General features: G+C 39.2%; 2 protein-coding genes across 4 annotated transcripts; one reads left to right on the forward strand and one right to left on the reverse strand.

Moving 5' to 3' along the window:
• The first annotated feature begins 2,430 nt into the window (after window positions 1-2,430).
• Window positions 2,431-8,539, forward strand: LOC139192063 (small GTPase LIP1-like). 2 transcript variants are annotated; one of them, XM_070813261.1, is made up of 8 exons: window positions 2,431-3,069; window positions 3,238-3,527; window positions 3,967-4,058; window positions 4,152-4,293; window positions 4,743-5,047; window positions 7,479-7,532; window positions 7,612-7,742; window positions 8,120-8,539. In XM_070813261.1, the coding sequence occupies exons 2-8, from the start codon at window positions 3,482-3,484 to the stop codon at window positions 8,313-8,315; spliced, it is 966 nt and encodes a 321-aa protein (XP_070669362.1). In that variant the 5' UTR covers window positions 2,431-3,069; window positions 3,238-3,481; the 3' UTR covers window positions 8,316-8,539. The 2 variants fall into 2 exon arrangements, with proteins under 2 accessions (XP_070669362.1, XP_070669361.1); XM_070813260.1 differs by lacking the exon at window positions 3,238-3,527 and having other exon boundaries at window positions 2,494-3,069.
• Window positions 8,540-8,697: 158 nt separating this feature from the next.
• Window positions 8,698-24,184, reverse strand: LOC103431764 (uncharacterized). 2 transcript variants are annotated; one of them, XM_008369938.4, is made up of 10 exons: window positions 23,779-24,184; window positions 23,569-23,643; window positions 23,367-23,491; window positions 23,093-23,253; window positions 22,344-22,413; window positions 21,211-21,265; window positions 18,630-18,713; window positions 18,084-18,122; window positions 9,319-9,365; window positions 8,698-9,117 (listed from the first exon to the last, which is right to left on the reverse strand). In XM_008369938.4, exons 1-10 carry the CDS (start codon window positions 23,920-23,922, stop codon window positions 9,012-9,014), a joined length of 906 nt encoding a protein of 301 aa, XP_008368160.3. In that variant the 5' UTR covers window positions 23,923-24,184; the 3' UTR covers window positions 8,698-9,011. The 2 variants fall into 2 exon arrangements, with proteins under 2 accessions (XP_008368160.3, XP_070669363.1); XM_070813262.1 differs by lacking the exon at window positions 18,084-18,122 and having other exon boundaries at window positions 23,779-24,148.
• Between the last annotated feature and the right edge of the window lie 2,103 nt (window positions 24,185-26,287).

Raw genomic sequence — 26,287 nt, forward strand, 5'->3', positions numbered from 1 at the left:
AGAATGAAGAGTAAGGGAGAGGAAGGAGGGCTGAAGCCGACTCCAAGCCCTAACAAGGGATCGCGACTGGAGAAAATTTGTTAAGGTTTTTGTTGTTGTGCTATTTTAGTGTTCACTTTCTTGGTGCAATTAATTTAGGCGACTTAATTAGTCCCGGCACTCCATAGTTTGTCTTTTGGTTCATGTGTTCTTTTTTATTTTGGATTGATTTGTTTGTGTTCTGATGCGTTCCGCGGTTCTACTTTCGATTTGCTTTCTACATGACAGCTACTCCGATGGTCACTAGCGAAAGATGTACGACAATTGAGAGTAGGGGGCTGCTTTTTATTGATGGAGATCAGTTATTGATCCTGACTTAGGAAGAAATGGTGTCGGAGTTCAGGAAGCATTCAGCAACACAAAGCACCAAACTTGCTCCCGGCTTTCCCTATAGAGTGACCACCTGCGCGCTAGTAAATGAAAACCACCTCGACCAAATCAGAGGCTATAAATTTTTGAGAACTTTAACGAAAAACTCTATGTACTATTTACTTTAACAAAAAATCATATTTTTATACTAAAAAGTCAATCCTGGTACTATTCATTTTACCCTTTATTTTGTCCTTATCGTTAAAACTCAAAGTTTTCAAACCCTTTTAATTAGTTTTCCTTAAATTTTTTACTGTGACAATTTTCACCCCGGCTAGTAGTTTAGCATTTTTTTCTCTTAATTATTGTCTTTAGTTTGAATGTTCTCATTCCGCCATATCCAATTTGCCTTGGGCTGAAGCCTGAATGTCTAACTTTGTAGAGAGCCTATTGTAACATGTTTGTTCTTAGGTTGGGTCTAAACAAAATTTTCCCCTATTCTTACTTATTAGTCTCAATCACTCTTCTCTATTTATGATTATTGGGTTACATAAATCAACATAAATAACGACATAATTAAACATAAGTTTGTAAGAGAAAAAAAAATAGTGTATGTTCCTTCTATAGGCCAACTAATTATTTTAGCCACTACTTAGAGCATCAACAATGGAAAGATGCAAATTTGAGTTATAAACACCGTATTTGCATCTTACTTTACATCTCCGAAAATTGTAAATAAAATTTATTCTTTAATAGAAAAGATACAAATTTGAAATCTTATTTATTTTACTCTAGTTCACTGGCAAAACCACATCCTAAGATATAGATATACATTTTATTTACATTTTTTTAGTAAAATGCCCATTTGAAGGCAATTCGTATTTTTAATAGAGATGTTTTTAGTACTACAGTCTATAGCCATATCACTCTTATGAGAAGTTTTAAATTTAAAAGGCTAAATAGTCAAAATGGTCTCTGAGATTTGCATAACTCATCACTTTGGTCCCTAACATTTTAAATCGATAAATTGGTCCCTGAGATTGTCCACCATCCATCATTTTGGTCATTCCGTTAAAAACTCCGTTAAGTGTCTCGGAGCTCTTGGCTGGAAGTTTGGGCAATTTTCAAAACTTCGTAACTCAACTTCGACCCATAATATATCAAAATAAAGATAGGAAAGTGTAGAATAAGATTATACCTATTTGGAAGCCCAATGGTTGCCGGAGATAGCTGCAAAATAGCCTCAAAGTTGACTGGTCCGAGGGAAACTAGAAAACTAGCTGGAAACTGGGTAAACTTTAAACGTTCATAACTTCTTCAATACGCAACGAAATCAAGTGATTCAAAAATGAAAATCATACTTATCGATGAGACGAATAAAATGGTCAATTTTTAGATGGCTAAATCGCCATGATTTGGCCGAAAAATGGCTCAAAAGCGGCTGTCTTGATCTCGAGTTAGCCACTTTCGAGCCATTTTTCGGCCAAACCACGGAAATTTAGGCATCTAAAAAGGTACCATTCTTTTCGTCTCATCGAGAAGTATGATTTTTGTTTTTTAATCACTTGATTTTGTTGAGTATTGAAGAAGTTATGAATGTTTAAATTTTATCCCATTTCCGGACAGTTTTCCAATTCTCCCTCGGACCAATCAACTTTGAGACTATTTTCCGGCTATCTCCAGCAGCCATTGGGTTTCCAAATAGGGATAATCTTATTCTACACTTTGCTATCTTCATTTTGATATATTATGGGTCAAATTTGGTTAAGAAACGATTGAGATACGAAACTTTGAAAATTGCCCAAACTTCCGACCAAGAGCTCGGGGAAACTTGACGGAGTCACCGGAATGACTAAAATGATGGATGGTAGACAATCTTAGGGACCACTTTTATCGATTTGAAATGTTAGGGATCAAATTGATAAGTTATGCAAATCTCGAAAACCATTTTGGCTATTTAGCCAATTTAAAACTCATAAATGATGATGGTTTTTTTTTTTTTTTTGGTGCTAGCTCGTAATCAAGCTTATTCCCCATCCGATTAATGTTAATATATCTTTCGTAGGAAAACAAATTCTAACCGAAGCTGAAGTTGAAAATACTAAATTGCACCTGAAATAAGATCTCACTAGATGGCGGTATTTCGGTGCAAAATCTTCAAACGAGGGTACTATATTGGTAGTAAATTGCCCCACCTTGTTTTGATTAAATTGTTTTTTGAAACAATCCACAGAGAGAGACACGATACAAGCAAAAGAAAAGAAACGGATGATTACGTTCAATTATTAACCCTCTCAGTCACCTCACATTTTTCAGAAATTCAGATCCTTCTTGTATCCATTCGGTGCTTGAACTCTACGCCAAATCCAGTTGCTACTTTGATTTCATAGAGACTTGGATCTGTGGGTGAAACTTGAAACTAGGTTTTGGCTTGGGGACATGTTCAGAGATGGGCTTGGTGGGTTGGTGGTGATGCAAGAAAGATGGAATTTAGATTTAAAGTAGAGATTTGGAGAAAATGTTGGATTTTGTGCGTGTTTGATTTTGATGGGACTTGAGATTTCATTCTGAGGTTAGGTTAGGTGACTATATTTGTTCGAAAGGACTTCGAGTCGGAGGACAACATGTTCTGGAGGGACCGTGCGAGGGACAACAAAAACCAAAACGGTGGCGGCGGTCCGCCTTGTGGCCAGGTTCGAGTGCTCGTTGTTGGCGACTCTGGTATTTCTTTCTTTTTCTAACTTTTGATTTTCTTTTAATTTCTTTGTGCGTCGGTTTTCCCAATTTTGATTGATTACTTTCTTCTTGATCCTGCTCTATGTAATTTGATGAAGAATATGGGTAGTGAGAATAAAGTTTCATTACAACTTTGGTGCCAAATTGTTGTAGATGAGTTTGGGGACAGGACAGTTCTGACCACAGTGGTTGCTGCTCTCTGAACTAGTTCGATTAAAGAATAATTGGATTAACAAGTACAACCGTGCTAAGTTAGCCGAAGCAATTGAACTCGGAGGCTTAACTGACACACGAGAGTCGCTTGTCATGGAACTTTTGGAACTTGATTAATCGATATCTACACATTTCATTTGTGGATTGAGAAAGTTCCGTTTACGTCTTTGGACCTTGAACCAGCATGGAATGTTTTGATGCTTACTCAATCATGGAGTGGTTCTATATGCGTTAGTTTCAAGTAGTTTTATCAAGCTCAATTTTTTATGTGCTTTATTGTTAAATTTATATCATCTTAGCTTACTAGAAGAGTAATTGCTTAAATGTTTATGATAATGCATTGCTCAAATTAGTATTTGGTAGGCAGAATTGGAGCCCTATAAACCTGTAATTTAACACCCACTAATAAAGGTCGTACCCAGTGCACAAGGCTCCCGCTTTACGCAGGGTCTGGGAGAGGTGAATGTCGGCTAGCCTTACCCCCATTTATGGAGAGGCTGCTCCCAAGTCTCGAACCCGAGACCTCCCACTAATGTGTGTAAAAAAAACAATTTTATAGTGCATCAAGGAGGATTTTCTTTATCCAATCTCTGCTTGGTTGTACATTACATCTCATAATTTCAGTTATAAATATCAAACTTTGTCTTTATATTGGTGGTGTATTGGCAGGTGTTGGAAAAACTTCTCTTGTTCATCTGATTGTCAAGGGTTCTTCCATCGCACGTCCTCCTCAGACAGTAGGGTGTACAGTAGGTGTAAAGGTGAGAATTTATCGTTACGTTGATTCTGATGGGATATTGAGAATTTTTGCTGAACTTGAAGTCTAAATAATTGTTTACCATTTTTCCTTCCAGCATACTACGTACGGAAACTCGGGTAGCTCGTCAAGCAGCATTAAGGGTGACGCTGAGAGAGATTTCTTTATTGAACTCTGGGATGTGTCTGGACATGATAGATACAAAGAATGCCGGTCTCTTTTTTATTCCCAAATTAATGGCAAGTTTGAGACCTCTCTCCCTCTGTAAACATTTTAGTCTCCTGGCAAATACTATGCATGTTAATATAAGTAAAAGTCTTCTCAAAAAAAAAAAAAAATATATATATATATATATATAAGTAAAAGAAAAGGCCATGAAGTAAAAAAAGTCTAAGGGACAATTTAATTGAGTATTTATCTTTAATTTAGAAACCATCAGCCTTTCTTGGGCTTGTAATTGCATAAATTTAACCATTTTTTCATCTCTTGTTGCATCCATGTTCTATATGCATAATGATGAAACAAGCTTGATAGGTGTTGACAAAGTTTTAGTGGTAAGTCATGGTGGTATACAGTTACGATCAATATGATCATCCACAATTTATTTCCTATCAAAAGCAAAGGAACCAGCATGTTGCAGCCAGATTTAGATTTTTCAGCTCATGATACACTTGACATTCATATGCAGGTGTAATCTTTGTTCATGATCTCTCCCAGAGAAGGACAAAAACTGGCTTACAGAAGTGGGCAGCTGAGATTGCTGCAACTGGGACATTTTCAGCTCCACTAGGATCTGGAGGTCCTGGTGGCCTTCCTGTCCCGTATATTGTTATAGGTAACAAAGCTGATATTGCTGCAAAAGAGGGTACAAGGGGGAGCAGTGGAAATCTTGTTGATGTAGCTCGGCAGTGGGTTGAGAAACAAGGTTTGCTTCCATCCAGTGAGGAACTTCCACTGACTGAGAGCTTCCCTGGTGCTGGAGGCTTTATTGCGGTAAGCAGCAGGTTTTTTGTTCTTGTTTTCCTTCCTCTTGTTTTCCTTCCTACCTTTTTTTCCTTGTTTATTGATTGACGTTGTACACATTATTCTAATGAAAATGAAATTAGTATATGGTAACTTAGCATTCAATGAATATGGTTGTGGTCGTATGAGACATGCTTGTAGGCAACTGACCTTATTTTGCTGTCTCATTGGGTACATGGCATTAGATTTTTAGTATGAGGCTTTGCATTAATAATCCAAATGACGTAGAAAGTGAAAACTTTACATGTACTTCAAAAAGCTGTTGTATCCTAAGTAGACAGAACTTTAATTAAGTTCTATGGTACAAAAGTAAAATAAAAGAGAAGAGATTCCAACTCATTCCGGATTTTGGTATCACAGAGGTTTCTTGAAAAAACTCCATAGAAGCTAGATGTATTTTGGTGCACCGGCCTTCATTATCACAAGAAAGTGTCTAGCATACACGCAGAGTCAACTCATGCTACACACATAAGCGGGAAATCACAAGAACTCTGATTCCTGTCACTATTAACGTTAAAATCTTGAAATAGCCATTTAAATTTCTTTTTATAGCACCATGTGTACGTGAATCACTGAAAATCAATGCTTTAAAGGCGAAGGCATAGGCGAGGCGTTTCTTGGATAGCCCTATCTAGGTGAAAGCCTTGAGGCGTGAGGCGAAGCCTCATGGGACCTAAATTTTTTGATATATATTGTATTATAATTATATGTATATAATATAATACTTTTTAAAACAAATTAATCAACAATCAAACAAGCAATCAAACCAACCAGTAACAAAATTGTAAACAGAATACTAAAAAACTTACTTGAATTTTGAAACAAATTGTGGTGGTGTGGATAATTTTGAAACAAATTGAGGTATGAGATTGGGGTAAATTGAAATATGGGATTGGGGAGAATTTAGGGTTTGAGGAGTTGGCGAATTGAGGATTGGGGAATTGGGTGAATTATCAATGGGAAAATCAGGTATTAGGATGGAGATGAAGAGGGGGGACTTGCCGGGGGGTTTAAAAAAAAAAAAGTCACTTAAAAAAAATGAAAGACTTGGCCAAAACGACGTCGTATTGGGCCAAGTCATTTAAAAGAAACTCTTATCTTCTTCTTCCTGAAGATGCCACTGCAGCACAACACAGAACCAGCCCAGCCTTCGACTTTGAGGGTCACAGGAAATTTTGAAGCAAGGATCACTGCTGCAAATACATGTGAAAGACATTTAACCACTGTTAAATCGTAAACGTGATCATGTAACATAGGGATAATCCAAGATCATTAATATAACACATAGAATACATGTATGAATTGCATTTATGCTACAAAAAAATGTAAGGTACTTAAGTCTTAAATCTTAACGGCTGTGATATTCACACACCCCTTTTTACTTCCTACACACCCTTTGAATTTGTAGCCGTCGGATTGAGTGAATTAAAGAAGATCAAATGACAGAAATTAACAAGGGGTGTGTGAGAAGTACAAGGGGTTGTGTGGATAGCACACCCCAAGTCTTATTGTGCTTGGGATGGCCTTATTTTTGTACTCTTTAAGGCTTCTGCCTGCCACTTTGTTTTTTTCTTTTATTCGTGTATATATATGGGGAAAATGTTATCAATTAGGCTGGCTGATTATGTTTATAGATTGTGAATCTGGGTCATTGCTCAAGTTGATACTTTCCTGCATACGTGGTCCAAATTCACCATATAAGAGAGAACACCGTAGGTTCAGCCATGACATTTGGTAGATGTTTATGATCACTAAGAATTCATTTTCTGCACGTGTAAGAATTCATTTTTGGTTGTTAGTTGTTGTATCCATGACATTTAGTAGATGTTATTAGATCACTTTTTTTTTTCTTTTTTTTTTTTAGTAAGAGAAGAGGAGATAACATATGGAAATGGGTAGGTACTTGTACTTGAATAGGTTTTTCTTCAACTGTAACTCTTTGTTTAGATGCTTGGGTTGCAAGGTCAGAATAGGATTCTTATTTCTGTCCCATTTACATGTCATTTACTTGGGAATGAGGTTGCTTATGTTATTCTAAATTGGTGCCAAAATCCTGCAGAAAATCTTTGCATTTATAAACGCATCTATCTATAAATTGGTCTTAAGTTTGGTGATCTGTGGTTAGAGAGAAGGTCAATTCTTGGATGTAATAGGCCAAACTTATTATTTTGACTAGATTGTGGATCTGTTCTCATGAATGACCAGGCAAAACTTTTTTACTTTGATCAACAAAGTCATTGTTTTCTGTCCACAAAAGAAAAGGTTTAATTCTCGATGGGGAATATGATTGTCACATTGAGGAATCGTTGGTAATGTAGAATTACAAATGGTTGTTAATCCATTTATTACAGCTGTAGTTATTCTACATTCTAATATATGTTGGTCTATTAAACATTGACAGGCTGCCAAAGAAGCAAGATATGACAAGGAAGCTGTGATGAAATTTTTCCGTACGGTCTGTATTCATGCTCTTGCTGTTAGCTTTTTCCTTTTGCCTTACGAAAGATATCCAACTTTTGTCTCGGTTGTTTCAGTTGATCAGAAGAAGATATTTTTCCGATGATTTACCTGCACAGAATCCATGGTCTAGTTCACCAGTACAAGGACCTGCACAGACTGTAGATGAAAATTGGAGTGACGAGGATCATTCCTACAGGAATGCCAGGTAGGTTCAGCCAGTTACATTGTTCTCCCCAACTTGCTTCATTTATCATCATCGCTAAATAATTTATGGCGGGTATGCTGGATCACAAGTGAGATGGTTTTCATGTTATAAAATGTAAACGGCGATTGATTGCGTTTTGGTGTTCAGATGCGTAAGTGTTGTGGGTCCTAATCTATAACTGTTTCTTCATCATTTCATCTATAACTGTTTAGAATACTAATCTATAACCATGGGCATGCCAGTTATATGCCAACACAAGTCATGATGTTTTGAATACTAATCTGTAACGGTTTATTCACCATCATCTCTCCTCACAATAGACTTTTTTTTACTGTCTGGACGAGTGATGTTTCTTACCAAGTGTTCTCTGTTGGCAGCTTGCGTGCTGACCCTTACAAGTACAACATGCTCCCTCCTCTTCCAGCGCAACGCAATCTGACGCCACCTCCCACCCTTTATCCTCAGCAACCAGTTTTGGTTTCTGAAAACTACAGCCTTCCCAGGTTTTCCCATACTAGTTACTCAGAAATCAGCAGTGCAGCCAGATCGAAGCGCTCCAATATTAATGTGTAATTGTCATTGCCTCTGGTTAATGTGATTATTGTTTGCATGAATGTACTCTTGTGCATGCGGTCAAAATTCGTCCCATTTGTTTCACTTGTAACTCCTCCATTGATTCTTTTACTCTATAGGTTTTATTGGGAGTGGCATTTGTTTATGGTTTAGTATATATTGATTGATTCATCGACCTGAGAAGTACAGGCAATTCTTTTCATCAAGTTCTCCTTCTTTGCAAATTCTTGTCAATTATTTAGTGTTGAAGACATCTTTGTCATCCTTTCTTTTCGAAATTCTCTTGAACTGGCTGGTAAGATACGATGAAACATATCACATATATTTTGCACACATCACTTACACGTCACCCAATTCTAGAAATTAAAGCACAAAACATACCTTTTGTTTTCTTTAACTTGAACTTATTATTATTTCATTGATATGAGAGCACTCAAATTTTTGTAAGGTACAACGGCAAACCATCCAAACAATTTTCGAGTCTTTATATTACTTGGTAGTAATTGAAAACATACGGAAGCCCTCCCCTTCCACTGGCACAACCTACATAAATCTTCTATGGCCAGGTACTCTTGATTTGTACCACAATTTGATGTATGACACCGGCACATCATCCTATACTTGTGTACAGCATAAGCATCACGTAACATCTTTCGTAGATACTGGAGAGCTTGAACTGAAACAAAACCTGATCAACTACTTCGATTCAGTTTCAGACAACTTCCTCCTAAGATCCTTCAGAGCGTCAACAACTTCTGAATCAAGATTGTGTTTTAATAATCTCCCTTGAAAAGATGTAGACCTGTTTTAAGGTAAATGAGAAATCATTTATCATTGGAATGAAACTGACATTTGCTCTTTGCTGACCAGCAAACAGTAGGACATTTCGTTAAAAAAATAAAAATAAAAATAAAAAAAGCCAAGAGCACGACACTCAGTAACTTCCTTGAATCCTCAGAAAAGTTTCATTAACATGCCAAGTTTCATCTGAAATACAACTTACCTATGTTCTTCAAGCATTCTTTCAAACTCCTTCTGTGATGCTTTAATCTATACAAAAGAAATGAATTTGCATCAACATAAACAGTGGTACATCAATAGGGAGATTCATACGTCATATTATGGGCACTCTAGCCCTATGCATTCTCTCATCCCGTTTAACATAGTTCATACGACATTAAGATTTAAAAATATTTTGTGTATCTCATTTATTTTTCAAGGAAAATTTGCACAAACACCACCTAGAGTATTAGGGGTGTGCGCAAATACCACCCAAACTAAAAAATCTTGCCCGTTTTACCAACCCAAATCCTAGTGTAGATGCACCAACAACAACAACAACAACAACAAAGCCTTTTCCCACTAAGTGGGGTCGGCTATATGAATCCTAGAACGCCATTGCGCTCGGTTTTGTATCATGTCCTCCGTTAGATCCAAGTACTCAAGTCTTTTCTTAGGGTCTCTTCCAAAGTTTTCCTAGGTCTTCCTCTACCCCTTCGGCCCTGAACCTCTGTCCCGTAGTCACATTTTCGAACCGGAGCGTCAGTAGGCCTTCTTTGCACATGTCCAAACCACCGGAACCGATTTTCTCTCATATTTCCTTCAATTTTGGCTACTCCTACTTTACCTCGGATAACCTCATTCCCAATCTTATCATTTCTCGTGTGCCCATACATCCCACGAAGCATCCTCATCTCCGCTACACCCATTTTGTGTACGTTGATACTTCACTGCCCAACATTCTGTGCCATACAACATCGCTGGCCTTATTGCCGTCCTATAAAATTTTCCCTTGAGCTTCAGTGGCCTACGACGGTCACACAACACGCCGGATGCACTGTTACACTTCATCCATCCAGCTTGTATTCTATGGTTGAGATCTCCATCTAATTCTCCGTTCTCTTGCAAGATAGATCCTAGGTAGCGAAAACGGTCACTTTTTGTGATCTTCGCTAGATTGCTCCGGTCATTAGTGTGGATAAGTATATAAATGGATAGAGATAGGAAAGCAAACACAAGATGTACGTGGTTCACCCAGATTGGCTACGTCCACAGAATAGAGGAGTTCTCATTAATTGTGAAGGGTTTACACAAAAGCAAACACAAGATGTACGTGGTTCACCCAGATTGGCTACGTCCACGGAATAGAGGAGTTCTCATTAATTGTGAAGGGTTTACACAAGTACATAGGTTCAAGCTCTCCTTTAGGGAGTACAAGTGAATGATTTAGTACAAATGACATTAAGAAATATTGTGGGAGAATGATCTCGTAACCACGAAACTTCTAAGTCCCGGAGTGTGGTATCGGCTTGACTTTCCTTATCTGTCTCATAGGTAGATGTGGAATCTTCTCTGGAAGTACTCTTCCTCCATCCATGGGTGGTATCTGTAACTGGTGGAGATGCACAAGGTAATGTATCAATGTCACTTGAAGCTTACTTGTAGTTTCAGGCTTGGTCAAGCGCGATACAAACCATGTAGTAGGAGTCCCCCAAGTCGCCGAGCTAGGGGATCTGCTGAAAGAGGTAACATACAAGGTAAGCAATCAGAGCTCCGGCTGATTGTTCACATTCTCCCTATCTTGCAGGCAGCATGAAGGATAAAGAGAAGAAAAATGAGAAGAGATGATATGGGATACTTTTGCTTTTGAAGAAGTAACTTTCCACAGGCTTATTCTTGAACTGGGCTGGAGGGTTTTCTGGTTTCCTCCAAAGTATAAGGCCGACTGAAGAATTTGAGGGTCAAAACAAGTCCATCAAATCTAGAGTACGTTCGACCCTGCTGATATGGGATACTTTTGCTTTTGACAGAGTAGTGGATGTATCGGCACGTGTGCTGTTACGCTTGTCTCCACATGCTTCCTTGTATCCTTCTCACTTGCCCTATCTGTTCCTCAGGCAGATGCGGTATCTTCCCTAGAAGCATAAGATGTTGAAGATGAGTACTCGAGAGCAATGCCAGGGTAAGGGGTTCCAGGCAGTCAGTTCCTGGCTGGAAGCTTGATTCCAAGTGCTGACTGATTGCTCTCTTTCTCCTTGTCTTGCAGGTAAGAACAAGGCCAAAGGAAAAGACAGGGAAAAAGCATGATATGGGATACTCTTGCTTTTAACCCTGATGATATGAGATATTCTTGCTCTAGTATAGCTTGTTTACAGAGGTATTATCGGGGGGAAAGAAAGCTGAATATTTCGAAAGGCTTCGTTGGGAGTGCCCTCTCAGATAAGAGGAAGGGTTGAGCATTTTTGCAGGTCTGCCTGTCCGTTGGGGATGGAGGTAGACATATATAGGAGTCTCCCTAACATCAAGTAATAATGCTATTCCTTTACCCTGCTTGGTCATAGCACGGTAGTGGGAGCTGCCAGCTTCACAAGTTTTAACTCTGTCAGAGCACTTTGAAAAAGTGGTCTGTGGTATCTGGAAAGCTGATGTTGCGTGTGAAGATTACAGACAAGCTTTATCTAAGGAGATCCGGCTCTTGAAGTTGGGAAGGTGGTGCCTCTTCGGTTTTCGAACAAGCAATCCTGTCGGGGATCTGGCTCTCGAGATTCGGAGAACGATGCCTCTTCAATTTTTGAGAAAGTAATCATGCTGGGGGTCTGGCTCTCGAGATTCGGAGAGCGGTGTCTTCGATTTTTGAGAAAGTAATCATGTTGGGAGTTGGGAGTGTTTTCTCGAATATGAGTAAAGGTTGGGCATGTTTGCTAGTCTACCTTGCCACGAAGAACAGAGGTTGACACACAGGGACTTTCCAATTATCCAGCAGTGGTACTGTTCCTTTACCCTCTCTTCGATTTTTGAGAAAGTAATCATGTTAGGAGTCTGGCTCTCGAGATTCGGAGGGCGGTGCCTCTTCGATTTTGGAGCAAGCAATCTTGTTGGGGGTGTTTTCTCGAATGTGAGTAAAGGTTGGGCATGTTTGCTAGTCTACCTTGCCACGAAGCACAGAGGATGACACACAGGGACTTTCAAATTATCCAGCAGTGGTACTGTTCCTTTACCCTCTCTTCGATTTTTGAGAAAGTAATCATGTTGGAAGTCTGGCTCTCGAGATTCGGAGGGCGATGCCTCTTCGATTTTAGGGCAAGCAATCTTGTTGGGAGTGTTTTCTCGAATGTGAGTAAAGGTTGGGCATGTTTGCTAGTCTACCTTGCCATGAAGCACAGAGGTTGACACACCGGGACTTTCCAATTATCCAGCAGTGGTACTGTTCCTTTACCCTTGTGGGTAATAATATGGTAGCTAGGCCGTCAAAATTTATGTGTCTAAACTTTGTTAGTGTTGTTTCTTTGCTATTCTTTTACCCTTCTTGGTCAGAGCGATGTAGTGAGAGTTGCAAGCTTCACGTGTCTCGACTTTGTCAGAGAACTTTGGCAAAGTTATATGTGGTACCCATGAGCTACTGTTGCGTGTGGGAAGTGGGTGATTGAACAGTACGATTCATGTGCTTTCTACTTCGCCAGAAATCTTCGACAGAATGCCCATAATTTCCGCAAAGCTGAGTGTGCATGTGACAGGTGCTGACAAGGCTGGAAAAGTAGATGCCTCTTCGATTTTGGAGCCAGAAATCTTGTTGGGAGTGTTTTCTCGAATGTGAGTAAAGGTTGGACGTGTTTGCTAGTCTACCTTGCCACGAAGCACAGAGGTTGACACACAGGGACTTTCCAATTATCCAGCAGTGGTACTGTTCCTTTACCCTCTCTTCGATTTTTGAGAAAGTAATCATGTTGGGAGTCTGGCTCTCGAGATTCGGAGGGCAGTGCCTCTTCGATTTTGGAGCAAGCAATCTTGTTGGGAGTGTTTTCTCGAATGTGAGTAAAGGTTGGGCATGTTTGCTAGTCTACCTTGCCACGAAGCACAAAGGTTGACACACAGGGACTTTCCAATTATCCAGCAGTGGTACTGTTCCTTTACCCTCTCTTCGATTTTTGAGAAAGTAATCACGTTGGGAGTCTGGCTCTCGAGATTCGGAGGGCGGTGCCTCTTCGATTTTGGAGCAAGCAATCTTGTTGGGAGTGTTTTCTCGAATGTGAGTACAGGTTGGGCATGTTTGCTAGTCTACCTTGCCACGAAGCACAGAGGTTGACACACCGGGACTTTCCAATTATCCAGCAGTGGTACTGTTCCTTTACCCTTGTGGGTAATAATATGGTAGCTAGACCTTCAAAATTTATGTGTTTAAACTTTGTTAGTGTTGTTTCTTTGCAATTCTTTTACCCTTCTTGGTCAGAGCGATGTAGTGGGAGCTGCAAGCTTCACATGTCTCAACTTTGTCAGAGAACTTTGGCAAAGTTATCTGTGGTACCCATGAGCTACTGTTGCGTGTGGGAAGTGGGTGATTGAACAGTACGATTCATGTGCTTTCTACTTCGTCAGAAATCTTCGACAGAATGCCCATAATTTCCGCAAAGCTGAGTGTGCGTGTGACAGGTGCTGACAAGGCTGGAAAAGTAGGTGCCTCTTCGATTTCTGAGATCGGCCCTCGTGGTCTCTGAGCATCCCAGCTTTTGAGAAAGCAAGCCTCTTCGATTTCTGAGATCGGCCTTCGTGGTCTTTGAGCAGCCCAGCTTTTGAGAAAGCAAACGCCTCTTCGATTTTTGAGATCGACCATCGTGGTCTCTGAGCAGCCCAGCTTTTGAGAAAGCAAACGCCTCTTCGATTTCTGAGCAGGCGCCTCTTCGATTTCTGAAGCTTCGTCGAGTGCAGATTTTTATAGGGGCTGACATTAAGTTCCAAAGCACACTTGAATATCCACCAGTAGAAGCTCCATTCTTGCACTTCTAAGATCTTGATTTGTCCGACCTCTTCTCTCTTCAACACCTTTGAAAATGTCTGGCCCCTCCGACCGTCGTTTTGACTTGAACCTTGTTGAAGAGGCAGCCCCGCCTTCTCCAGACAACATATGGCGCCCATCCTTCGTCTCCCCTACTGGTCCTCTTACCGTTGGGGATTCCGTGATGAAGAATGATATGACCGCTGCGGTAGTGGCCAGGAACCTTCTCACTCCCAAAGATAACAGACTACTTTCCAAACGGTCTGATGAGTTGGCTGTTAAGGATTCTCTGGCTCTCAGTGTTCAGTGTGCAGGTTCTGTGTCTAATATGGCCCAACGCCTATTTGCTCGAACCCGCCAAGTTGAATCATTGGCGGCTGAAGTGATGAGTCTCAAACAGGAGATTAGAGGGCTCAAGCATGAGAATAAACAGTTGCACCGGCTCGCACATGACTATGCTACAAACATGAAGAGGAAGCTTGACCAGATGAAGGAATCTGATGGTCAGGTTTTACTTGATCATCAGAGATTTGTGGGTTTGTTCCAAAGGCATTTATTGCCTTCGTCTTCTGGGGCTGTACCGCGTAATGAAGCTCCAAATGATCAACCTCTGATGCCTCCTCCTTCTAGGGTTTTGTCCAGTACTGAGGCTCCGAATGATCCTCCTCCGGTGCCTTCTCTTTCTGGGGCTCTACCGACTGCTGAGACTTCTCCTAAGCAACCTTTGTGAAGGCTCCCTCTTGTTTGTTTATTTTGACTCAAGTATATGTACATATTTGTAGCTTATCGGGGATATCAATAAATAAGCTTTCCTTCATTTCAACGTATTGTGTTAAATACACCAAAGCCTTCTTCGCTAAGTTCTTTGAATTTTCTTTTGTTGAAGCTTTGTGAGTGGAGCATATAGGTTGAGGTAGTGTTCCCTTAATTTCCCGAGTGAGGAAAACTTCTTGGTTGGAGACTTGGAAAATCCAAGTCACTGAGTGGGATCGGCTATATGAATCTTAGAACGCCATTGTGTTCTGTCCTGTGTCATGTCCTCCGTTAGATCCAAGTACTCTAAGTCTTTTCTTAGGGTCTCTTCCAAAGTTTTCCTAGGTCTTCCTCTGCCCCTTCGGCCCTGAACCTCTGTCCCATAGTCGCATCTTCTAATCGGAGCGTCAGTAGGCCTTCTTTGCACATGTCCAAACCACCGTAACCGATTTTCTCTCATCTTTCCTTCAATTTCGGCTACTCCTACTTTACCCCGGATATCCTCATTCCTAATCTTATCCTTTCTCGTGTGCCCACACATCCAACGAAGCATCCTCATCTCCGCTACACCCATTTTGTGTACGTGTTGATGCTTCACCGCCCAACATTCTGTGCCATACAGCATCGCTGGCCTTATTGCCGTCCTATAAAATTTTCCCTTGAGCTTCAGTGGCATACGGCGGTCACACAACACGCCGGATGCACTCTTCCACTTCATCCATCCAGCTTGTATTCTATGGTTGAGATCTCCATCTAGTTCTCCGTTCTTTTGCAAGATAGATCCTAGGTAACGAAAACGGTCGCTCTTTGGTATTTCTTGATCTTCGATCCTCACCCCTAACTCGTTTTGGCCTCCATTTGCACTGAACTTGCACTCCATATATTCTGTCTTTGATCGGCTTAGGCGAAGACCTTTAGATTCCAACACTTCTCTCCAAAGGTTAAGCTTTGCATTTACCCCTTCCTGAGTTTCATCTATCAACACTATATCGTCTGCGAAAAGCATACACCAAGGAATATCACCTTGAATATGTCCTGTTAACTCATCCATTACCAACGCAAAAAGGTAAGGACTTAAGGATGAGCCTTGATGTAATCCTACAGTTATGGGAAAGCTTTCGGTTTGTCCTTCATGAGTTCTTACGGCAGTCTTTGCTCCTTCATACATATCCTGTATAGCTTGGATATATGCTACTCGTACTCCTTTCTTCTCTAAAATCCTCCAAAGAATGTCTCTTGGGACCCTATCATACGCTTTTTCCAAATCTATAAAGACCATGTGTAAATCCTTTTTCCCATCTCTATATCTTTCCATCAATCTTCGTAAGAGATAGATTGCCTCCATGGTTGAGCGCCCTGGCATGAACCCGAATTGGTTGTCCGAAACCCGTGTCTCTTGCCTCAATCTATGCTCAATGACTCTCTCCCAGAGCTTCATTGTATGACTCATTAGCTTAATACCCCTATAGTTCATGCAATTTTGTACATCGCCCTTATTCTTGTAGATAGGCACCAAAGTGCTCATTCGCCACTCATTCGGCATCTTCTTCGTTTTCAAAATCCTATTGAAAAGGTTAGTGAGCCATGTTATACCTGTCTCTCCCAAAACTTTCCACACTTCGATTGGTATATCGTCTGGGCCTACTGCTTTTCTATGCTTCATCTTCTTCAAAGCTACACCCACTTCTTCCTTCCGGATTCTACGATAAAAAGAGTAGTTTCTACACTCTTCTGAGTTACTCAACTCCCCTAAAGAAGCACTCCTTTCATGTCCTTCATTGAAAAGATTATGAAAATAACTTTTCCATCTGTCTTTAACCGCGTTCTCTGTAGCAAGAACCTTTCCATCCTCATCCTTGATGCACCTCACTTGGTTTAGGTCCCTTGTCTTCTTGTCCCTTGCTCTAGCTAGTTTATAGATATCCAACTCTCCTTCTTTGGTATCTAGTCGCTTATACATATCGTCATAAGCCGCTAACTTAGCTTCTCTCACAGCTTTCTTCGCCTCTTGCTTCGCTTTTCTATACCTTTCACCATTTTCATCGGTCCTATCCTTGTATAAGGCTTTACAACATTCCTTCTTAGCCTTCACCTTTGCTTGTACCTCCTCATTCCACCACCAAGATTCCTTTTGGTGTGGGGCAAAGCCCTTGGACTCTCCTAATACCTCTTTTGCTACTTTTCGGATACAATTAGCCATGGAATCCCACATTTGGTTAGCTTCCCCCTCTCTATCCCACACACACTGGGTGATTACTTTCTCTTTGAAAATGGCTTGTTTTTCTTCTTTTAGATTCCACCATCTAGTCCTTGGGCACTTCCAAGTCTTGTTCTTTTTTTCTCACTCTTTTGATATGTACATCCATCACCAACAAGCGATGTTGATTAGCCACGCTCTCTCCTGGTATAACTTTGCAATCCTTACAAGTTATACGATCCCCTTTCCTCATTAGAAGAAAATCTATTTGTGTTTTTGACGACCCACTCTTGTAGGTGATCACATGTTCTTCTCGCTTCTTAAAGAAGGTGTTGGCTAAGAAGAGATCATATGTCATTGCAAAATCCAAGATAGCTTCCCCATCCTCGTTTCTCTCCCCAAAATCATGGCCACCATGAAAACCTCCATAGTTGCCTGTCTCCCTGCCCACGTGTCCATTTAAATCTCCTCCTATAAATAACTTCTCTGTCTGAGCAATTCCTTGCACCAAGTCTCCAAGGTCTTCCCAAAATTTCTCCTTCGAACTCGTATCCAACCCTACTTGAGGTGCGTACGCACTAATAGCTTTAGTAAACTGAATTAGGGTAGGAATTCAGTACTGTTTCAAGTATGTTCTCCCCACTCTCAGACCCCTAGACAACTTGGGGCAAGAATTTTGTTATTCAAGCATACGGAAGACACGTCCCAATAGCTTTAGTAAACTGAATTCCTACCCTAAGTCATCTAAAGGGGTGTTTAAGTGGCAAAAACCCTTAAAAATGGCTCACATGCATTGCAGTCTTGCAGATGATATATTTTGACTAAACATATGAATTGAAGTTGAACAACCAAACACATAAAACAATGAGACAGTACAAATGCATAACCTGATAATAGGGATTACAAATCTAAAGAAACTCATAAATCGTTCCACTCTGACAATTACACACTAAGGCGTGTTCTGAATAAATCTAACAGTTACTAACATGTGGATATTAGGACAATAGTTTAGAAGACTATTGGACATCATTGGATTAAAAATAATCACCTCTGAAATCAATGCCTTGCAACTCCAAATGAAAGCCCCCTAAAAGATAATAAAAGATAAGGCTGTATAAATGATCACATAGATTCTTATTCACGACTAGTTCTTATGAGTGACCAAGAAACAAAGGAGAAAGATCAGATAATACACATTGAGGCATGAAATAATAATTCTTTTCTTTTTTTTTTTTTTTTTTTTGAAGATAAAAATAAAAAGAATGAGGTTGCAAGAGTGTTGTACTCAATCATGGAACAATATTACTAGTATAAGAAAACATGCAAATGATGGAATTATGAAGGGGTATACTTAAAAAAGATTAGTAAATCACAACTTAGACCCGGCAGAAACTCAAGATTCTGACTGCAAATAGTATGCTGCACAAGCAGAAAAACTTGTGGCAGCTAGAACGGGACTTACAGGGAAATACAAATATATTATATGCTTATATTTTCTGCACTAAAATCCAACCTCCTTGATTACTATAATAGTTTAACAAAGATAAAAGTCCAAATTTACTAAACAGGTATGCAGGGTTATGAGAACACATACTGCTCCATGTGCTGCATGCTGCTGAATATGATCAGAGGTCACAACCCAAACTTTAGGGCACCCATCCTCCCTTAAGGCTGCAACCTGTTGCGTACAGAAACATCACAAGTTACAGATCAAGAAAAAGAGTAAAGAAAAGAAAAGAAACTGCAGATAAACAAATTCTGGGGTGCAATTCAAAACGGTATGGCGAAGCTAACCCATTCCAGGCCTAAAGCAGTGCACAAATGCAGTGGCGTACTAGAAGTGATATTCAGGAGATCAAATTATTTCAATATTTTGTACTGCATATATGATGTAACTCTTTGTTTACCGATTACCAAGTTATATTTAAGAAATATGAGACTCTTAGATTAGAAGAGAAATTGGGGCCACAACAACCGGGTACTTCCCTACCCGTAAGGTCATGTTCCTGTCACTGATGCTATACATGGTAATAACCCTTTTATATATAAGAAAAACCTTCTCCGTAAAACTGATGCCCTTATATTTCTCCATCAAGCCCTTCAAATATTATATTTTTGTGCTACAGTCTTACTATAACAAAAATGTTCATGATGACCCTAGTCATGATAAAAATAATAGAGCCAACATAAAGAATCACAAAAATGCACAAAATTTTATGTGACTTGGGAAAATCCTGCCTACGTCCAAGAAGAGTATATGACTTCACTGTAAGAGAGAGTGAAACAACTATGAGTAATCTACTCAAGAGTTAATCCCTGACTCAAACTTTGTACCAAATTCTGCACTCTTCGTACACCTTTCTCAAATTCCTAAGAAGAACCCAGTCCTCTTAATGCCATTGACTTGAGAATTATACTGCCAACTACATTAGAAAAAAAAACCTCTTGCTTCCCTAGATAAATATTTTGCATATGATAGTTGTCCTCCATTAAGGAGGGAATTAATCAAATATAGGGTATTCTGGTTATTCCTGGTTGTTGAGAAGAACTTTAGAAAAGGGGAAGAAAATCATTATACTTCATATTCAAATGAAAGGAGCACAAAAATTTACATAAAATTGCACTTGTAACAACTCCAGAAATTAGACCTGAATTTGGTAATCAACTCCACAGACTGTTAACCAACCATCTAAGCTTGCAGCCAGTATAATCATCTATAATATACCCCATAACGGTTGGTTTAGGTCCTAGGAGCAGATTCTTGCATACCGTTTTGAAAAAGAACTTTAGAAGGGGAGATGAAGAACATCGAGTTGCATACTGAAATGAAATGATTAAACACAATTTACATAAAAACCTAGGACATAAGTTCCTATGGTAACCAACTCTACAAACTAGACCTAATTTTAAGCTATTATAAGCCAATAATCAATCATTGATCTAAATTTCTAATAACTGCTCATAGCGATGTTGATAACAATCGTCGCAATATAAAATATTTCACACATTTTGTTCTCTTTAGCACTCTCATGTATTAATCAAACAAAAGAAAATGATGGAATCGTTGAGCAGTCTTTCTTTTCCATTTTACTTTTGTTTTTGCCACCAAGCTTTGTGTAATAGATGTGTTTAATATACTAAGCCCCAATTTCCCTAAACACCAAAACCTAACCACATTTCCCTTAACAGTGACTTCTTGCTTCTAAAACAACAAAATTACTGTTGTTTGGGGAGCCAGAGACAGCATCCTTTACCTGGGTTCCTTTTTTTCTTTGTAATTAAAGTGTGAGGCGTGGGCAAGGCATCCAGGGGATAGCCTGGCCTAGGCGTGAGGCGTGAGGTGAAGCCTCACGGGACCTAAATTTTTTAATATATACACTAAGCGTACACATATATTATATTTAAAAAAAGAAGATTATTAATCAATAATCACCATGAGCACACACATATATATACATATATTGTATTATATATATATATATATATATAATAGAGGATGAAAAGCACAACGAGCACACATATAACAATGCATGCAGACAACACACACATCCATTATATAAAAAAAATAAAAATCAGAAAAAAAAAAGGCAGAGAGACGATAGTGCAAGGAAGAGGTATGAGGCGGTTAAAAAAAATAAAAATAAAAAATAAAAAGCAGCCAAACATATGCCTGGACACCCTGAGGCACGCCTCCGCTGCCTAGGCGGCTCCGGCGACGCCTTCCACCCACTCTCTCAAAACAGAGGCGGCAACCCTCACGCCCAGCCTCAGAGGGCGCCTAGGTGCGCCCTGATGCGAGCCTTTGAAAACATTAATTCCTGACCCTTGACCCTTCACTTTAAATCTTTCACCGCAATCCTTACTGCCATAAACAACTTGCAAAAAAATACCTAGCTAGTCATGTAACTCTAATATATAGTTATATACAATGCTGAAAGATCCTTATTAGCTTTGATATTCGAGCCTACAACATCTCTCTGTCCTGTATCACATATTTTACCTCTTGATAAAAGATGGGTGCCCTAGTTCAAATGAAAAATAAGCAAGCATAGGATTTTGTGTTACCACAAAATAGGAACCGCAAACTCAAATCAGTTAAGCAAACAAACATTTTTCTTTTACCTTCAAAGTGAGAAAAATTCTAAAGTTGGTTTCAGCTTCAAGTTATTCCTCACCTCTTTCTCAATCCACGCATCAGCACAGGTTTCACCAGAGTATACTACATCAACACTGCAACATTATGAATTCTTAGGATCACAATTCCTTATATGAATTTATATAGTGCCAAGGGGATTTAAACAAATATATAAACTAACAGCTGCGTGTAACATTTCTGTTTAAGTTAAACAACGATGTTTCAAGAAGTCAAACTTCCCATTTAGTATGACCTTGGCCAATTATAGAACACTATAGTAACGAATACGCCTATTCTCCCACCAAATAATAAATATAAGAGGGAAACGTCTCTGGAGAATCAGAAAACAGAAAGCTATTTCACCTATCAGCAAAAGTTCACCAAAAAAAAAAGGTAAGCTATTTCACCTATCAGCAAAAGTTCACCAAAAAGAAAGGTTAATCTCTTAAGGTGTAGAGTGGCAGCATAAAACAATGTTTGTGAATTTGGTTTGTGAATGTGTTCCTGAATCTCCTGTTATCTGATTCAAAATGTCTTTAGACGGGGCCCATAAAATGAAAACTGTTAAAGAGGCACAAGAGTTATTTGGAAAAAAAAATTATTTTTGATCTTCGATATAATCTGACCTTGTTTGTAAGAACAATGCCACCAAAAATGATTTGTTGGATACAAAGAAAACAAAAAGGAAATTCTTCCCTCATCTTCCCTCAAGAAAACCATTTCAAGTAGTGATTCTTTGAACTCGCATTGAAAACTCAGCTGCAAAACCATGTTAAAACTCTTAATTGTATTTATACTAAATGTCACGCATCAGGTTTAGTCAAGATTTGAGATGTTCAAGATGTGACCGATGTCACTAGATTGCGTGCATTGCATATGCTTGACTCCAGAGCATTCAAGTCATTTGAGGTCTAGATGTTGAAGATTAAACCCCATCCACACCAAGCTTATCAACGAAATTTTAAAGTTATAACACAAGTATACTGAACATGGACAAAATGAGGAACATGCACACGAAAAGGGAAGTAAGATAAGGTACAGTTTTACTCTGCCATCTTTACCCCAAAAAACAAAAAGACAAAAGGACAGTTGAACAAAAAAAAAAAAAAAAAAAAAAGCTATTCATTAGGTAGTAAATCACAATATGTCATTTTCCGAGTTCATAAACTGTACCCATTAAAATCTTCCTTGTGTGTGGGGAGTCCAGACATCATGGCATCGAATACAGCTACCACTTTCACCTCTGTACATGTTCCAGAAATAAATACGTGAGTTATGGAAATTCAGATATACAAAAGACAAAGGACTTCAGGAAAGCCATTTTAGTGAAATAATTTAACATGGCACACACAACATGAGCCCTGCACAATGTTATCATACAATATTTCTTACAAATATGATATTACAGCAAAACTTGATATTACAGCTAAACCCTGAATATAGAACCTAAAGTACACAACCATACCTCTCAATGAAGCTAAGTTAGAAAAACCACAACTCAAAATCTAAACTCATATCACAGTTGCTAATAAGTCCATCATTAAAAAAGAGAGAGATTTCCCTAAGCTCAGCCGAAACTGATGCCCAAAGAGATGCTAGTATCTAACTTGGTCCCAGATTTCATCTTCTCGGGCATCCTTGTAATCCTGAAAACTCTTCTACAAACCTCCACCCAGATGTTCCGAAAATCTGCCAGTACCGAGCAATCCAACAAAGCTTTAGCTTTTTTCTCACTCAATTACAAAATGTACTCACAAGCACCATGTAGTTAATAAAGACAAAACAACACACAGCTCGGCCTTTGTGTTCTTGTTTCCACCCTTATTTCTTAAAGAAATCATTTGACAGCAGTCTATGAAAAATGGCTCAAGCTTCCTAAATCCAGAGATTGTTTATTGAATAGGTAGAAAGAAAGTGCAAACCTCTTAGCATGCTGAAAGTAACAAGTTCATCGATTAACTTTTGGCGAGCAACATCAAGTCTCCCATTCATAAAATACTTCTTGAGCTTGGCCCAGTAACCGCAGAGGTTATATCCATCAACAAGCAAGACGGGCACAGCAATGTCCCAACCCTGGTTAGTACTGTGAAAAGGAAAAACAAAATATAGGTGAGCTTTGGAAGAAGCTTAAAAGGGGAGAGGAGGGATGAAGGAGAGAAGAAAGCAGAGAGTGGGTGGTGGTGGTAGTAGTAGTACTAATAGAGGGTGGTGGTTGGATCACGGTAGAGGTCAGGGTCTTGGGGAAGCTGTTCCTTGGGGACCTTCTTTCGGCGGTATCTAGTAGAGTGCTTAGGTGTGCTAGACTTTCTGTTTTGGTACTCCTACAGTTCAAGTACAAGTAGTTTGTTTGCGTTTGACAAATGAATGAATGAGAATGGAGAAGTAGTAGTAGGCAAACCTTCCATAACTTTAAAAGCTGTAAATTCTGCCTCACATTTGATGTAATCCTCGGAGGAGTTGGCGCCTCCGACCCCTATTAATCATTATTCAATATTCAATTTCAAACTAATCAATCAGTCTTATTATTCGCCAGGTCAGATTGATTACACAACATTTTTTTGAAAATTTGACAAAGAAACAAGTAAACATGCAGAGAGAGATGGAATACCAAAGGAGGAGGAGGCGATGATTGTTGAGACTTGTTCTTGCCCTTGGCCATTACAACAAACTGAAACTGGGCACAAGAACAGCCATAGCAACCTCGTGGGCGTGGCAACTGAAACACTAAAGACGACCATGGCGCCGATTTCATTTCATGGACTCTCAATCTCCCGGCTCCTCCGTCTTCTTCTTCTTCACTACTCTCTCTCTCTCTCTCTCTCTTTCAATCTCTCTCTCGCTTCCTTCCTTTACTGCCCAGACGCAGACAGACTCCCCACCTTCATCCGAACCTCCCACAACATCCAGACCCCTTTGCCGCCACCAATCTTTATCCACTTGGCATCTTCCTTTTCTTTTCTTTTTCTCTTTTCTATTTTTGTTTTTCCCTTCCTCCGCCCATAATTTGTTAAATCATTTTCACCGATTAGCTTGCTCGAAAGTTGTTAGTTTTTTTTTCTTTCACGGATAAACACTTTTTTAAGGAGATTGATTGTCTGCCTTCCCCTCCCATATCTTCATAATGTCCTTCTGTTGTGTGCGATCACGGTTAAACCATGTCAATATTTTATATTAATTTTTTTATAAAAATAATAAGACAAAAAATAAATGTTGACGTAGCGTAACCGTGACCGCACAAAACAAGAGAGTATGAGGAGGGTATGGAGAGGGGAGGGCAGACAATCCATCTCCCTTTTTTAACCGACTAGAAGTGCATTGGTGAAAATGTTTGAATATTAAAAACACTTGAAGTACTTTTTTCAAGATATAATTTTTGAAATTTAGTTCAAAAAATACTTTATGTTATAAACTTTATATTTAAGTGTGATGGTGTAAATTCTAAATTAGATTTGATACTAATTATTCTTCCCTATTATGACTTGTATTTCTAGGAAGATAAGGATTCTTCCATCCGTTATTACTATAAATAAAGGTTATGCCTAGGGGAATAACACATCATCTACACAACCCTACAAACGCATCTCTCTCTATTCTCTCTCTATGCCGCCGACCCTCTCTCTCCTTGTCAGATAAAATAAGCCACAACACGTTATTAGCATGCTCCTATCGCTACGTTTAGGAATCTGACATGAAAATTATTCATCTTCAATCAGGGGAATATTATGTTTCAATTATTTTTAATTGATTAAATTTTGATTTTATTGATTCATATACTTTTATTGATTCAATTTAAATTTTTTGTTTGAACATGATTCAAGCTTTGGAGATGAAAAGTCGAAATTGAAGAAAAAATTTATGCATCAAACCAGTTCATCAATATCATCACGCAATCAGGTTCTTATAAAACAACAATTTTTATCTCGATATTTTTATAGCTCTGATAGCCTGAACATTCACCATAATGCATGACCCAACTTTACATTTTTCGAATTTTAGATTCTACATAAATTGTGTATGCATTATATTCATAATTGTTGAATTATGTGAATTGATATTGCTATGAATCATACTGAATATCTGCTCATGCATTAATTGTATAGTTTGATTATGCATGAATTCAATTGAATTGAATTGAACAAAAACAAAAAAAAAAATTGAAAATTAGGGTTTTAGAACCCACACTGTGCAGCAGCCTCGAGTCATGTCGCCGAGCCTAAGCCGAAGCTAGAAGCTCCAAGCCTTTAGAACCCAAACCCACGATGTCGTTTGGACGTTGTCCACCCGTCCAAAATCCCAATGATGTTCACGACGTCACAGGCATGGCCCGCAACCATGCCCAGCCACCACGGTAGCCATCTCCGATGACCTACAGTCGTCACCGACCATGATTTTGGCCAAGATTCGTATGAATCTGCATGAATTTCGAAAAACCCAAATTAGAATTCGAGGGTTTTTGGTTTATGGACTTCAAGATTTTTCTTTCTCCATCACACCATCGAGGTTCCACGTCAAACTCGTGACTCACTTAGAGTTCTTTGACCAGAACACGACTGCTGAAAACGGCGGCGCAGGCTTTGACGACCCGTCCCTAATTTTCCTATGTAATTTCTCCTCGAGTATGTGTATTGACGATTATGCCCTTAGTGGCGAACGACGTGGAAGCGTTTATTTCCTCCTTATTTATTTTATCGTCTTCGTAAATAAATTGTGCACGTTATTACGAGACTGCGTAGATTTTACCAATGTAGAAATATCTATTTCGGATATACTTCGATTTCCTTTTACTGGAGAAAATCCAAAACCCTATCCTTGGATTCCCTAAGCCTACTCATGCGCCCTATCCCCCTTTATTATACTCACTAATCAATCTCCTCAATTCACTCTCAAACCAACCAATCACATCTCTCCCTCATTTCTGTCCACTAATCAGGAAAAAGAGAAAAAAATGACTCTCTCTCTCTTCCTTCTCTCTCTCTCCCGTATACTCTCCCTCTCTGCAAACCCCTTGAACGAACCATAAACTTCTCAGAACAAACCTAAAAACTACCCCATTGTACTAATCTCAGTCCCACGATCACAACCATGTCCTTGAAACCTGGTTTAAACGAGTTTTGATT

Source organism: Malus domestica, chromosome 15 (assembly GCF_042453785.1).
Source record: "Malus domestica chromosome 15, GDT2T_hap1".
NCBI lineage: Eukaryota > Viridiplantae > Streptophyta > Magnoliopsida > Rosales > Rosaceae > Malus > Malus domestica.

Excerpts from the sequence above, each read along its gene's own strand:
- LOC139192063 (XM_070813260.1), top strand. The coding sequence starts at position 2,973 with ATGTTCTGGAGGGACCGTGCGAGGGACAACAAAAACCAAAACGGTGGC. Across the intron at positions 4,059-4,151 it reads GGTGTACAGTAGGTGTAAAG|CATACTACGTACGGAAACTC; the intron begins GTGAGAATTTAT and ends TTTTCCTTCCAG. Across the intron at positions 7,743-8,119 it reads CATTCCTACAGGAATGCCAG|CTTGCGTGCTGACCCTTACA; the intron begins GTAGGTTCAGCC and ends CTCTGTTGGCAG.
- LOC103431764 (XM_008369938.4), bottom strand. The coding sequence starts at position 23,922 with ATGAAATCGGCGCCATGGTCGTCTTTAGTGTTTCAGTTGCCACGCCCA. Across the intron at positions 21,266-22,343 it reads CACAAGGAAGATTTTAATGG|TGTTGATGTAGTATACTCTG; the intron begins GTACAGTTTATG and ends ATAATGTTGCAG. Across the intron at positions 18,714-21,210 it reads ATGCGTGGATTGAGAAAGAG|GTTGCAGCCTTAAGGGAGGA; the intron begins GTGAGGAATAAC and ends TGTACGCAACAG.